Raw genomic sequence first — 16,328 nt, forward strand, 5'->3', positions numbered from 1 at the left:
ATTTTCTACAAGCACGCCGTCTTATATTATTTTTAATAAATGTATTTTAATTAATTTACATATATAATTTTCCATATATGCATTCATTACCTGCAGTTATATTCCCATGTACTGTATGCAATCTTTTTGTTCTTTTTCTTTATGTTGTTTGGCTTCCCATTCCCCCAATTTAGTTATCTCCTGCCTTGTAACCTATGTTAGCAAATGTGTGTGTAAATGTATTTGTGAAGTACACACACATGCACCATGGAAGCCCTTGTTAAAAATCTAACATAATGCTGCAATGAACATAGGGGAACATATATCTCATGGTGGTCAAGACATAGAAACAACTGAAGTGTCCTTCGATGGATTACTGGGTTAAGAAGATGTGGTTACATATATATATATAGTGGAATACTAATCAACCATAAGAAAAGATAAAATACTGCTATTTGCGACAACATGGATAGATATTGAGACTATCATGCTAAGCAAAATAAGTCAGATGGAAAGACACAAGAACCATATGATTTCATTCATATGTGGGATATAAAACATAAAGTAACAAATGAACAAATACAACAAACAAACAAAAACTCATAGACAAGAGTTTAGTGATCACCAGAGGTCAAATGGGGGATGAGGGAGGTATAAGATAGTAAAGGGGGTCAAATATATGGTGACGGAAGGAGACTTGACTTTTGGGTACACAATGCATCTAGATGATGCATTCTAGAATTGTACACTTGAAACTTACATAATCTGATTAACCAATGTCACCCCAATAAACTTAACAAAATTTAAAATAAATGAATAAAAGAAGTGACCCATACACAAGAGAAGAAATATTCTGCAGTTTACATCAGATTTTAACAAGCTATGGAGGTAAATTGCTTAAAATATGTTCTATCTGAAATTTAGAAGACAGTGTTCAAATGACATTCTGGAAAAGGTAAGAAGATATAGAAAACAAATTGTACTTGCTAGGTACTATGGTGGAGGTGAGCCTTTGACTACAAAGATTTTTGCACCAGGAATTCACCAAATTGCCATGTGTTTCAAGTGTTTATTCCTTTTTATTCATCTGTAGCATTCCATTGTATGGGTACGCCTCAATTTGTTCATCCCTTAATTCATGGAGGGGCATTTGAATTGTTCTCAGCCTTTGGCAAATATGAATAGTGCTACCACAAACATTCATGGATAGGTTTTTGTGTGAACATATGTTTTTATTTCTCCCAGGAATGCGATTTCTGAATCAAACGGTAACTGCACATTTGTAAGAAATTACCAAGTCATTTCTTACAGTGACTGCACAATTGGAAATTCACAAGGGTGATGCATGAGCGCTCAAGTTGTTCTTCAGTCTTGCTAGCACTTAGTAGCATCAGTATATTTTTCAGCAGTTCTCCAAAGTATGTTGCATCTTACTGTGCTCTTAATTTGCTTTTCTCTAATGGCTAATAATGTAGGAGAATTTTTCATGTGCTTATTAAACAACTGCATGTCAATTTTTTGTGAAGTATCCTTTGGTGTATTTTGCCCACTTTAATATTGGGTTGTTTGTTTTCTAATTTGTGAATTTTGAGAGTCCTTTATGTCTTCTGGATAGAAATCCTTTGTTGGATATAAGATTGACAAATATTTTTTCAGTCTGTAGCTTGTATTTTTCTGCCCTTAAGAGTGTCTTTCTCAAAGCAATTTAAAATATATATATGGAGGACGTCTGATATAATCTTTTTTTTTTTTTTAATCATGTTTTTGAGACCTCTTTGCCTAATTTCATGTCATAAGATTTTTCTGTTTTCTTTTAAGGAATTTTAATTTTAAAATTTTGCTATTTTTTTCTCTGATTCTGGACAGTCATCAAGGGGAGGATACTGAGGAAAGATACTGAAAGTCAGCAGACTGACACTGACTAACCTCATAAAATGGAATACTACTCTGCCATAAGAAAAGATTAAATAGTGCCATTTGCAACAACATGGATGGGTTTTGAGATTACTATGCTAAGTGAAATAAATCAGACTGAAAAAGTCGAGAACCATATGACTTCACTGATATCTGGGATACAAAACTGAAAGCAACAAAAGAACAAGACAAACAAACAAAGAAACAAAAACTGATAGACATAGACAATAGTTTAGTGGTTACCAGAGGGTAAGGAGGGAGAGGGATGGTAGATGAGGTTAAAGGGGGTCAAATATATGGTGATGGAAGGAGAACTGACTCTGGGTGGTGAACACACAATGTGGTATATAGATGATATATTGCAAAATTGTGCACTTGAAACCAATGTAAATTTACTAACCATTGTCACCCCAATAAATTTTAATTTAAAAAAGTCAAAGGCAAATTCCTATTTCATACTCCAAACCTTCCCAAGCAACAGGATTTTTAGCATTACAGTGTGGAGTCAGGGCTGTGGGCTTTAGTGTCAGTCTTTCAGGCTTTGAATTCTGACTTTGCTAATTGTTAGTTATTTTTCCTTCCTCTGCCTCTATTTTCTCATCTGCAAAATGGAGCTAAGATTCATAGTAGCACCTATTTGGCTGTTGTAGATTTAAATGCATTAATTGTTATCAACTGCCTATTAGTAAGAGTGTTTGCTCTTGCTGTCACTAATGAGATGCCACAGACTAGATCCAGGCTCTGGCTTAGCTTTATCATGTGTAACTTGAATAAAGCATCTGACCTCACCTCACTGGCTCTCAAGTTCCCCATCCATAGCTTGGGAATAATGATGCATGTATCTTGATGTTGTTGGATGATAACATGAAATAATTCAGGTAAAGTGCTTAGCACAGTATTTGATACCAGGCAAGCCAGGAGAACAGCTTACCATTGATAATATCGTGTGTGTGTGTGTGTGTGTGTGTGTGTGTGTGTGTAATGAAGACAAACCTATCAGCCCTTTTCTTCATGACTGCCGAGGTGTTTTTGTTTTTTTTATCATTCTCAGAAATGTCAAAAGTTATAACGCTAATGTCCTAGACTTTCTTCCAGTACTTTCATGGTTTTTAATTTTCATGTTTTGATATTTATTCCATCCGGAATGTATTTTTATATGTTATGAGATTACTATCACACATTTATCATCATATGGAAAAATACCTGCCTAGTACAGTTTACTAAACAGATCATTGTTTCACCAGTGATTAGAAATTCAAATATAATACCTGAAACCTCCCCAAAAGCAAAAGTCCAGCACCAGATGGCTTCACTAGTGAATTCTACCAAACATTCAAAGATGATTAAACACCTGTCCTCTTCAAACTCTTCCAAAAAATTGAATAGGCAATAGGCAATACTTCCTAACTCATTTTATGAGTCCAACATTACCCTGATACCAAAATCTGGTAAGGTTAACACACAGAAAAGAAAACTACAGATGAATATTTCTGATGAATACAGATGCAAAAATCCTAAACAAAATATTAGCAAATCGAATACAACAATACATTTAAAAGATTATACATCACAATCAAGTGGGGTTCATTTCAGGGGGACAAGGACAGTTCAACAAATGCAAATTGATCAATGTGATACACCACATAAACAAAAAAAAGGATAAAAAATCATATACCAAGAGATACATGAAAAGTACTTGACAAGATACAACATCCATTTATAATTAAAACACGTGATAAAATGGGTATAGTAGGAAAGTACCCCAACATAATAAAAGCCATATGTGACAGACCCTCAGCTAATATCATACTTAATGGTGAAAAACTGAAAGCTTTTCCTCTAAAATCAGGAACAAGATAGGATTGCCTCCCATTACCATTGTTATTCACCATATATTGGAAGTCCTAGCTAGAGGAATCAGGCAAGAGAAAGAAATAAAAGGCATTCAAATTGGGAAGGAAGAAATTAAGTTGTCACTTTCTGCAGATGACATGATTCTTTATATAGAAAACCATAAAGACTCCACCAAAAAACTATTGGAAACAATAAACAAACACAGTAAAGTTCCAGGATGGAAAATCAATGTACAAAAATCCATTGCATTATTATATACTAACAAATTTCAGGAAAAGAAAGGAAAAAAACAATTCCCTTTGCAATTGCAACAAAAAGAATAAAATACCTAGGAATAAATTTAATAAAGGATGTGAAGGACGTATACACTGAAAACTGTAAGACATCACTAAAAGAAATTGAAGACAACACAAAAAAATGGAAAGCTATTCTGTGTTCATGGATTGGAAGAATTGACATATAAATAGCTAAAATGGCCATCTTACCCAAAGCAATATACAACTTTAATGCAATCTCCATCAAAATCCCAACGGTATTTTTAAAAGAAATAGAACAAAAATCATCAGATTTGTATTGAATCACTAAGGATCCTAAAGAGCCAAAGCAATCCTAAGAAGAGCCATTATGGAAAACAGTATGGAGGTTCCTCAAAAAATTAAGAATAGGGGCCGGCCCTGTGGCTCAGGCGGTTAGAGCTCCATGCTCCTAACTCCAAAGGCTGCCAGTTCGATTCCCACATGGGCCAGTGGGCTCTCAACCACAAGGTTGCTGGTTCAACTCCTCGAGTCCCGCAAGGAATGGTGGGCTCCACCCCCTGCAACTAATATTGAACACAGCACCTTGAGCTGAGCTGCCGCTGAACTCCCAGATGGCTCAGTTGGTTGGAGTGCGTCCTCTCAACCACAAGGTTGCCGGTTCAACTCCCGCAAGGGATGGTGGGCTGCGCCCCCTGCAACTAGAAAACGGCAACTGGACCTGGAGCGACCTGCACCTTCCACAACTAAGACTGAAAGAACAACAAGTTGAAGCTGAACGGGCATCCTCCACAGCAAAGATTGAAAGGACAACAACTTGACTTGGAAAAAAGGCCTGGAAGTACACACTGTTCCCCAATAAAGTCCTGTTAAAAATAAATAAATAAATAAGAATAGAATTACCATATGATCCAACAATCCCTGTCCTGGGTATCTACCCAAAAAATCTGAAAACATTTATCCATAAAGACATATGTGCTCCAATATTCATTGAAGCATTATTCACAGTGGCCAAGACGTGGAAACAACCAAAGTGTCCTCTGATTGATGTTTGAATAAAATAGATGTGGTACGTATATACAACGGAATATTACTCAGCCATATGAAAGGATGAAATACTGCCATTTGCGACAACATGGATGGATTTTGAGAGATTTTGAGATTATCATGCTAAATGAAATAAGTCAGAAAAAGTCGAGAACCACATGACTTCACTCATATGTGGGATATAAAACTGAAAGCAATAAATGACAAGACAAAGAAACAAAAACTCATAGACACAGATAACAGTTCGGTGGTTACCAGAGGGTAAGGAGGGAGTGGGGATGGTAGAAGAGGAAAGAGAGGGTCAAGTATATGGTGATGGAAGGAGAACTGAGTCTGGGTGGTGAACACACAATGCAATATATAGATGATGTATTATAGAATTGTACACTTCAAACCTATGTAGTTTTACTAACCAATGTTACCCCAATAAATTTAATAAAAAATGAAAAAAATAAACAAAGTCTCTTTCTGAATTCTCAGATATATCAGATAGATCTAGCTTCTCTCGTAGCAAATCATCATTTACTATTGTATCTGGGTAAATCAAAAAACTACAATGCAACATACAGATGATGTATTATTAAATTGTACACTTGAGACCTACATAATTTTACTAACCATTGTCACTCCAATAAATTCAATAAAAATTTAAAAAAACAGATGCCAATCAAACTTCTTAGCATATCCTAGTCTGATGTTACTATTCCAGATAAACATTACGCTTAGTTTATTAATTTTTGGTGGCTATTTTTAAATATTCAAATAATTTTCAATATACTAAAACTCCTGGTATAAATTAGCAAGCAAAAAATAGCTAAATACTGTCTTTATCTGTTTTACAGAAGGTAATCATGGTGCCTGCTTAGTTCCCAAAAAGAGTATTACATAATAACCACCATAATGTGATAAGGAAGAGCATGAACTCTGGGGCCATATTGCATAGGTTAAAATTCCAGATCTGCCATTTGTTAGTTGTGGAACTGTGGAAAAGTTATTCAACGTCTTGGTAACTCAATTTCCTCCTCCATAAAATACTGTTAATAATAACGCCTTTGTGTCAAGCTATAGTGTAGATTATAAACAAATTGATACATGGGACTCCCTTAGAAAAAGTTACTGACATAGAGTAAGAGCAATGATAAGTGTTGGTCAGATAAAATAAATGCTTCGGAAAGTTATTTCTCCTTCCTATGAAATGAAAAATGATCTCTAAGGGCACACATTGACTACACATTCCAATTCTGTCAGCAATGGTATTTGGAGCATGGAAGGAATACAAGCTGGGGCCCTTTGGGTTAATTTTATTAGGCCACACAGAACAAAGTGTTTCTCTCAAATACTCTCTGGAGATTCAGAGCGTCATACTTGCTTGCCCCTAAGTCATCACATTTTTTAACATCTTTGTCATATTTTCTAGAAGCAGGACCTTCTAGCAAATCTCCTTGTCCTGCAAAAGGATGTATTTCAGTGTGAGGTGGAGCTAGGCCACCTTAGTCTGTCCTCTAATGCTTACCTCAGTATCACTTTATCTGGTTCATAATATCTTCAAGGCCAACTTCCTATAACGGTGTATTTTAACTGTAGGAGAATTGTCAGATAAAAACGCTGTTAAAGATATAAGACCAAAGTGTGCCATGATACACAACACAATTCGGCTTACAAACATTCCTAAGTCTGTTCAAGGCCAAAGCATTTCAGAGAGAAGTAAATAATAGCCATCATTGCTATCATTTGTAGACCTCTGACTAAATGCAAGTCACTGTGTTTGGCATACATTAGCTAATTTAATTCTTAGAAAATTTCTGTGAGGTTGACATTATGTCCTTTTTACAAATTAGGAAAGAGAGGTTCACATAACTTAAGTGACTTTTTCTTAGGGTAACAGCTAGTGAGTTTCAGACCTGGGTTTGAATCCGAAATAAGTCGTTTTTTGGTTGGTATTTTTACTGTATTATTTTCTTCTTAGGAATATAGCATACATTTATTATTTATATTTATGGAAAACATTTCTATAAAGTATTTCAAAGTGAGAAACACAAGATGCAGTAAAGACTGAAACAGTACCCCTACACGTTTGCATGTTTATGTATGTATGTTACATTATTGTATGAACATAGACAAAGATATGGAAAGATGCACACCACGCTTTTAACATTGCTTATTCAGCGGAGGGGGTAATGAAATGGAAAATCTTATACATTAAAGGTAAAGGTTTCATCAACATTAAAAACATACATAAAATTATTTATATAAATGCACATGTAAGTGTTTACATATGTGTATAGCCATGTGCAGAAAGGTGGTTGCCAAAAACGTGTATATTGCAGGGTGTTTTAGGGTTTTTAGCATTTAGGTTTTTGTTTTTTTAATTTTTCTTTCTTTCTTATACTTTGAATTTTTAACAACAGAATTTTTAAATGATTTTAAGTTTACCATTTTCTGAAGCAAACATTATAGATCAGGTTAAGGAAACGATCCAGTATATATAGAATGACTTGATTATTCACTCTCCTGTTTGATATTCATAAAACATGCACTGAGCAGCCTCCATGATATTGTGTTAGATGTGTCAGGGGGTTGGGATTACAAAGATGAATGAAACAGTCTTCTTGCTATTCTACACTGTACACTGGGGGAGAAAACATGTACATGAATAATTTTATTACAACATAGTAATTTCATTAACATCAGTGTTTGTAAGACAACAGGAGCAGCTAACTCTGCTGGCATTGGTGGTGAAGAGGCTTCAGAGCGCAAGCGCCATTTGAGTTTAGCCTTGAATGATGAGTAAGCTTTCATCACTCACCAGCCCTAGGAGGGAAGGGAAAGCAATGTCTTCAAGGGGGAAGGAAACAACATCTAGTCCTAAGTCACTCATTCATCAAGGATACAGAGGAGGCAGGAAACTGCTTATTCATTCGAATCCATGCAGAAAGATGGGCAAATACCAGAGACCAAGAAGAAAAGAAAAGCATCAAGAGAACCAGGGACTTTAGAAGAGCTCTGGTCAGGAAGTAATAAAATAAGAACCTGCTTTGAAAAATGCAACCAGATTTTCCTGAGAGAAGAACAAGTCAAAGCTGCACTTAATGGAAGGAAACAACTGTCAAAACAATCTGACTCAGCTCAGCAGGTTATGTGCCGTTAGAGAATACAGGTTGCTGTGCATTTAGGACCTTGTGCAAGAAGGTTGGAGAGAAGAGGATAGGTGTTCAAGTAATGATTCATTAGGCAGAAGGAGAGAATGTTAGTGATCGGTCACTTCCACCATTTCGTTGTATAAAATAACTATAAGGCATGTACAGACCGTATTATGAAGTATCTAAAGGTACTGGAAGGTCTGATCTTTGTGGAAGGTGCCTCAAAATACTTGTGTCTTCAAGAAAACCAAACAAGGGCTCACTCCTGGGTTAACAGCAGCTCACACGAGACCCATTAGCTCTTGGGGAGTAGGGGAGAAAGAGGTAAGAAAGTGTGTATGTACGTATTATAGATATTAGGTTGGTGCAAAAGATAAATGCAAAAACCGCAACAACTTGCACCAACCTAATATTGTTTGTTTGTTTGTTTGTTTATATTAGTGACCACAATAACAGAAGCCATTTAATCAAATACTTATTATGGATCTAATATAGTGTCAGGTGTTGTACATAAATTACCTCATTCAATCCCAGCACGACTTGAAGAAACAGATACCGTCATCATTGGCATTTGACAGACGAGGAAACTAAGTCTTACAGAGGTTAAGAAACTTACTCAAGGTCAAATAGCTTTTAGGTGGTGAAGGCGTAAATTGAGATTGGACCTCAAATCCTATGCTCTGAACTTTTCTGCAAGACACTAAGCTGTATTCCCCCTGCTACCACCCTGGTCCCAGCCACCATCGTCTCCCACCTGGATTATCGCAACAGCCTATCACGCCTCTGCTCCCACGTAGCCCACAACATCCAGTGAACTTTCGAAAACATAAATCAGACTGCATCACTTTTGTCTCAAACTATCCAGTGGCTCTCCTGTGCACATAACACACAAGTTCTTCCCCTGCAGCGCCCTGTGAGACCCCATCTCTGTCAGCCTCTCCAGTCTCAGTCGTCCATCTCCACTCTGCCCCCCTCACACACACCCTTTTGCTGTTTCTCATCGCATTGGGCTTGTTCTTACCTCATGGCTTAACTAGTTGCTATGCTTTCTATCTAAACTGCTCTTCTCCAAAGTCTTCACACAAGTGACTCTACCTCATTATTCAGCCCCCACAGCACTCAGCCACTCTCACCCGTGTAAATTAAATTACTTGATGGGAACCATAAACTTTATGCTCTTCACTGTAAGCTCAGGACAAAGAACTACGTCTCACACATACTTGGGACTCAGGAGATGGTTTTTCCTGAAATACTAGTATTTTTCTTAAAGTGCCTTCCCATATGCCATATATACAGTAAGTTTTCGTGAAGTACGTGAGCTTGTTGTTGTTACCTCACAGAAGTGAGATGTACACGTCGCCATCCAAAATTTGATTTGAATGTCAAGGCTAATGATGACACACATACACCAAGAGGGTATGAACAGGATTACTATTCACATCATGAGTCATGCATATAAAAAGAGTCAGATAAAAAAAAAGGAAGAAAAATGGTAACTACGTGAGGTGATGGATAGTTAGATGGTTGTGATTACTCCACAATGCATACATGTATCAAAACATCAAGTTGTGTACCTTAAATATATACAATTTTGTCTCAATTAACCTGAAAAAATGGAGTCAGAGTCTATTACAATTAACCCCTGATGTTTGACTAATAACTAAAACATTCCATGATTTATTTATTTGAGACTTGTTTATCTAAGCCGGTATGGCATTGGCAACCTGAGAGCAGTTAGAGAGGTGAATGTTCCATTGAATATTTTGTTCCAGAGCCCAGCACTGTATTAGGTTGGTGCAAAAGTAATTGCGGTTTTTGCAATTATTTTTATCTAACCTTTTGAACTGCAATTACTTTTGCACCAACCTTATGTATTCTGAGAAGTGAAATGAGTACGTAGGTCACTATCGGTGATGTGTGAAACTCCAAAGAGGATAAGGAGTGGCATGGTGAGACCTCGTGCTGTGGCTTTACTATGTGCAGAGAACTGTGGGACCCCTTTGTTTATATTTTGGGTATCTGTGAGGCAAGAGATTCCCAGAGTTCTTTACCCCCAATAAGGTAAGCCTGGATAAGCAACTGCTTTCACTGGCGAGACCAGATGGTCAGACCATTGGGCCAAAGAACTGTAAAAACGGGCACGAGGCCACCTGTTGGCCAAGACCTCCAGCGCTAAGACGACTGCCTAAAGTTTAGCCAATTGAACTGACTCTTGACTCTCAGCTGCTCTCAGGCAAGCTCCTTTAAGTGTGATAGTGATAAAAATCATCGCGTCAGTGGTGTTCACTGTTGATCTTATGGGACTCCACAGGTATCCAAGGGTTCCGAGAGAGATGACCTCTTCCAGCACTGTGGCATCTGCAAGGAACTGAGCATAAGACAAGTTACCCTCTCCTGTGGGAAGGCTATGCAAGAGAACCGAGTTTGGGTTCGAACCTGTAGCAAGGAGGCCTAACTGGGCTTGCAGAGTGCTGCCTCCGTGATCAAAGGCATATATGGGCAGCCACGTATGGAAGGTCACAGGTTCAGGATCTGAGAGAGCCTATGTTTTTAGGAAAGTCTAGTATGTGGCCACCAACTGCCACACTAATGGCATATAGCATTGGACCAAGGAGGGCAGTTCCTTGTATCAGAAGCCACTAATGGCAACTAATGGCTATCATGGACGGTGCAGAGACTCCAAGCGATTTGAGAAAAGGTTACTAAAGCCTCTACAGTGAAGGAATCTCTAGTGGACCCTAGTAGGAGTGTCTGTTCTATGGAAAGCTAGACAGATTCTAGAGCCTTTTATTGCAAGGGGTCCCATTCAAGATGGACCTATTTGCAAGTAACAGAACAAATGGACCTAAATAAAATTTGTGTATAAGGAATGTCGCCTCCATAATCTGAAAATGTCCAAAAGATGCTGGGCTGCCTTTAATAATGTGGGTGCTAAGGAGGGTAAAACCTGTTTTTTGACACACTTAGGATTGGAGCAGCCCTCAGCTTACAAAATAGTTTTCAAGACCTTAACTGAGGTTGTGGGTAATGGATCACCCCTTTTTGTGAGCTCCTTTGTGAGTGCTTTTATATCCTGAATAAGTGTGATGTATGAATTTCCTCAGAGGAGGATGCCATCAGTGTAATGCCATTCCTGTGCATCTGGAAAAAGCTGGATGTGGTTAAGATACTGCCTGCAAAGATGATATGACAGGAGTGGAGAAGTACCCCACTGAGTACCCAGGTCAAGGTGCATTATGTCCCTTTAAAGATGAGGATGAACTGTAACTGAGAGGCTATTGAAATAGGCACTGAAGAGAACATGTCAAATACTTTGCTATGACTGCAATTTACCAGTTACTTATTGGGTGGCATCAGAATGTCAATAATATTAGATAAGGAGCCCTAATGGTTGGGGCCATGACATGAAGGGTATGAAAATTCACAGGAGGCACCATTCATGCTTTCCAGGTTTCAGAACAAGTCAAATGTGGCTGTTAAATTCAGAAGCAGTGGGGATATTCACACCTTCTCTACATAGGTGTTATGTAATGGATTTCAATCTTTGGAGGCCCTATTTTCATTTACATTGGGCCCTGATTTTTTTAACTAGGGTGGAAGGTGTTTTTACTTTATAAGGAGAGAGAAGGTCGGTGGGGTAACATTTTTTCAAGCTGATTATATGTACAAAAGACTCCATTTTATTACTCGCTGGGTCAGATTGTCCATGTGCACTAGGCGATATTTTAGGGCAATGAGTTCTTTGGCTATGGGGAATTTAGGCAAGGCAATAGTTCCAATGGTTAAGCTTAGGCATATCTGTTTCTATTTTATGCTCAGTAACTCCCTGATTTTTTTTTTTTTTAATCAGCTTGCCCAGATGTGGGCCAGAAGGGGGCAAGGAAGGAAAGAGGTTTAAAGCTGTCAATAGTGAAACATCAAAAATGGAATCGGATTCATTACACACTGCCACCCCTCCCCCCACACATCACTCTGTCCCTATATCCCCCGTCCCCGCACACATGCAGAAGCACCAGTAAAGTGTTGAGGAAATTCACCTTCAGTCCTCACCTAGGCCTTACTGTGTCTGGCTAACTGTGGAAAGTCTGGTCTGGGCCCCAAACTTGCAGGATTCTACTTCTCCCCCTTCTCAGCACTGTGCCCCTTCCTTCCCTCCCTCCCCTCCAGAGATACAAACACATCTTTTGACACCTGTGTGTTAATCATTAACACGGTATTGTTTTATTTGGTCTCAACACATGGCGACTGGTATTAAGCTTGGATCTGTGCACACAGATCATTCTTTCTCCAGCTCTTTCTCTGGAGAAGCAGTAGACACGGCAGTGTCTTCGGCGCTTGGTAGGCCTGCGGAATCACTTGTACCGGGAGGATCCTCCAGGTTTTCTTCATCCTCCTTTGGCTTCTCTTCATTCTTTTTTTCATGTTGTCTGTGGCAAAAGATGAGTATCTGCGGCTTTTTCCCTCCCCTACGCTTGGCCGCACTCTTCCGAAGGACTGATTTCACCTGCGCGAGCATCCTCCGTATCTGGTAGGGAAACAGGCAAGCACAGAAAGACATTGGTTTGGGGGAAGAGAACAAGAAGCAGGTGGGAAGGGGGACTGTAGGAGAAAGAGAGAGGATTGAGGAGGGGTTTGTGCCAGGCAAGGGCAGGATTAAGGGTCTTGGGCTGGGGGGTCAATGAAAAAGAGGAGGAGGCACGAGTAGGGTACTCTGACCTTCTCGCTTTCTTGGTCCTTGAGTTCACCAGGGGTTATCTTCTTCCCTGTAGTATTTGGAGTTTGTTGTTTCAAGTCTGGGGCTTCCGGTTGCGTTTCCATGGCGGAAGTAGGGTCCTGCCCTTCCTCAGTAACCTGTGCCATGTTGTAGCAACACTGGCCTACTCAGGGCTCCTGGCCGCTCTATAAATACCCTCCCAGAACAATGAGGAGCCACACCCTTCAGCTCTGATTGGCCAGCAGAAATCCTTCCAGCCAATAGTAGCCCTAGGGTGGCTTGACGTCACAAAGCACCACCCTTGACAATCCGTGGGTGGGCGGAAGGAGGGAGTAGGAGGGTAGGAGAGGGAGGGAAGGTGCAAAGGAGTCTAGATGCTCCAGTTAGAGAAAGGGAGAACTTCCTCAACACCCGCTAAGAACTTTCTCAAATTGACCTCTCACTCTTCCTCCTCTGGTTCAGGTCTTGTGCTGAACAAAGCAGGGAGAAGGTGCTTGCTCTAAGCCATTCCCCATAGCCACCCCCATTCAGTGGTTCATTCTATTGTCTCCCAGCGCTCATCCTTACCTAGTATTTTGGTGGGGGGGGGTGTTGTTTTAATGAATGTTTTATTTTAGAACAGGTTTAGATTGACAGAAAAATTGTGAATACCTATATAACTCACACCCAATTTCCATCATTATTAGCATCGTACATTAGTATGGTATATTTGTTACACTTAGTGAACCAAAACTGAAACAGTATCATTACCAGAAGTCCATACTTTACTGAGATTTCCTTAGTTTTTACTTAAAGTCCTTTTTCTGTTCCAGGATCCCATGCAGGACACCACATCGAATTTAGTCATCATGTCATGTCTCATTAGGCTCCTCTTGGCTGTGACAGCTTTTTAGACTTCTTGTTTTAGAGGACCGTGACAGTTTGGGGGAGGCATTGGTTTTTGGGGTTTTTTGTTTGTTTGTTTGTCTTGCTTTTTTTACATTAAATCCTCAGATGTTATTGATGTTATAGCTGAAAGTTTGTACCCTTTTACCAACCTCTTCCTATGTTTCCCACTCCTCAGACCCTGGCAAACATTTTTCTACTTTCTGTTTCAATGAGTTTGACTTTTTCTTTTCTTTTTTTTTTATTTTCAGATTCGACAGATAAGTGATACCATGCAGTATCTGTCCTTTTCCGTTTGGCTTATGTCACTTAGCTTAATATCCTCAAGGCCCTGCAAAAGGCAGGGTTTCCTTCCTTATCGTGGCCAAATAATATTCCAGTGTGTGTGGGTGCATGTGTGTGTAAAACATCTTTATCCATTCATTCATTGATGAACACTTACATTATTTATCTTGGCTGTTGTGAATAATGCAGCACATTCCCTAGTATTTTGGATGTCTTACCTATAACCCCATGGTGCTAACTACCCATATTTAAGTTTCAGTAAAGATATGAATTATCACACTTCCCTTCAACATTTGGCTCTACCAGGCAACTTTCCCATGGGGTGTGTGTGTGTGTGTGTGTGTGTTTACTAGACATACTTCAGTGAGTTTCTTCTCTACACAGCTTATAAGTTTTTTCTTCCAGAGAACTTCAAACCAAGTCAATACCATCAGGGTTATGCACCTCCCCATGGCAGTGGTTGAATTAATCCCTTGCCTTTGTCACAGGGGTACCATGGATGTTGCTGTCTAGGACCCTGAGGATCAGGATTGTCTGTGCGTGAGCACGTCTGTGTGCATGTGTGTGTGTGTGTGTGTGTGTGTGTGTGTGAGAGAGAGAGAGAGAGGGAGAGAGAGAGAGAGAGAGAGAGAGAGAGAGAGAGAGAGCATTGACTCTGATAGCATTTTCCAATCCACTTCTAAGTTCCAGATCTCACTCTTTGAAAGTGAAGGCCCATGAAAGTTGCAAGACCATCTATGGCTGAGACAAGGGGGCAGAAGGAACTGCTGTATCCTCTTCTCCTTCTCCATTCATATCATCTCCATTCTTCCTGTTAATGACTTCACCTTGTCCCCAACCTCTTTCAGTCCTTCCCCTTCCAGTCTTACATTTAACCTACCTAATTCACTCATACTGCTCCCTCTCTAAATGATAGACCATACAAAGGTTCATTTTGTTCTTCTGCGTACTCTTATCCATGTTTGAAATTTTCACAATAAACTTTTTAATGCAGGTCTTGAATCTCCTTGTCATTGCTTTTCTGTCTAGTGTGAAGGAGGATTCCACTTGCATTCAGTTTTCTATATGGACTCCAAGTTGTGTCAGTGTAATTTATCAAAATTAAAAGTCGATTAAATGAATGTCCCTCTGCTCTGCATTTGCAACTTTTTCACAAATTGAGGTACATATACGTGTGTGTGTGTGTGTGTGTGTGTGTGTGTGTGTGTTTCCAGGACTCTTGATTCAGTTCCATTGGTCTCCTTGTCTGTCCCTGCACCCAAACTGCAAACTCTTCATTAGTGTAGCTTTTTGTACTTCTTACTGGCTGGTAGAGTAATTGCTCTTCTAGTTTTCTCAAGAATATCTTTGCTCTACTTGACCGTTCAGATGCCTTTACATTTTAGAATCATCCATTGTAGCATTTGCACACGTTTTCACGTATAAATTCCTTTGCTTTTTAAAAAATTGGGTGCAGTTAATCTGCCTTTTCTCTTTTGTAAGGAATAACATGTTTACAGTATTGAGTCTTTACATCCATGAATGTATTGTATTTTATATGTATGTAGGGCTACATTAATATATCCAAACAACATTTTTATATTTTTTCCTGTAAAGTTCTTAATTTCACTAGTTTAATTCATTCTAAGAGATTTAATGTTTTGGTATTATAAATTACATGTTATATTTTCTTTGCTTTCACTTTCATACATTTGTTGCTGGCAGATAACAAAGTTCCTATTTGTATATTGATCTTATACCTAGCAAACTTATATATACACCTTTATGGATTAAGTAGCTTAGCTATCTTGTTTGTTTGCTTTTTTTCCTTCATACGCAGTCTAATCACCTGGTTATCATGGAAACTTTCTTAATTTCTGATCTCTTTCCCCTTTGCATTATTGCACTGGCTGCTATTCTGTTACAATATTGCATAGAAATGGTGATAGCAGGAACCCTAGTTGAGTTCCCCAGTTCAAGGTAAGTGCTTTTAACTTGTCCTCAAAAGGTATGATGTTTGCTGGAGGTTTTTCATACATATCCTTTTTCTCATTTACTAATATATCTTTAAGTTTTTAAAAACTTCATTTCTAATAGTTTTAGATTTTTGTGGAAATCTCTTTGATAGTGAAAAATTTCATATATGTCCTAGTCTTAGTTCCCCATACTATTGAATGTTACATTAATATGGCACAATTGTTGAAAATGATCAACCAATATTAATCCACTGTTATTTACAAAAATCCATACTTTATTCAGATTTCCTTATGTTTCACC

General features: G+C 38.7%; 2 protein-coding genes across 3 annotated transcripts in view; one reads left to right on the plus strand and one right to left on the minus strand.

The window, feature by feature from the left end:
* LOC141569587 (endogenous retrovirus group K member 5 Gag polyprotein-like) overlaps positions 1-16,328 on the plus strand; it is a 579,116-nt gene that overhangs the window by 385,048 nt on the left and 177,740 nt on the right. The window lies entirely within an intron of this gene.
* LOC148754687 (uncharacterized) lies at positions 12,413-14,394 on the minus strand. The gene is made up of 2 exons (XM_088794928.1): positions 12,905-14,394; positions 12,413-12,713 (listed from the first exon to the last, which is right to left on the minus strand). The coding sequence occupies exons 1-2, from the start codon at positions 13,046-13,048 to the stop codon at positions 12,465-12,467; spliced, it is 393 nt and encodes a 130-aa protein (XP_088651054.1). The 5' UTR covers positions 13,049-14,394; the 3' UTR covers positions 12,413-12,464.

Source organism: Rhinolophus sinicus, chromosome 18 (assembly GCF_057876585.1).
Source record: "Rhinolophus sinicus isolate RSI-liver-muscle chromosome 18, RSI-T2T, whole genome shotgun sequence".
Classification (NCBI taxonomy): domain Eukaryota; kingdom Metazoa; phylum Chordata; class Mammalia; order Chiroptera; family Rhinolophidae; genus Rhinolophus; species Rhinolophus sinicus.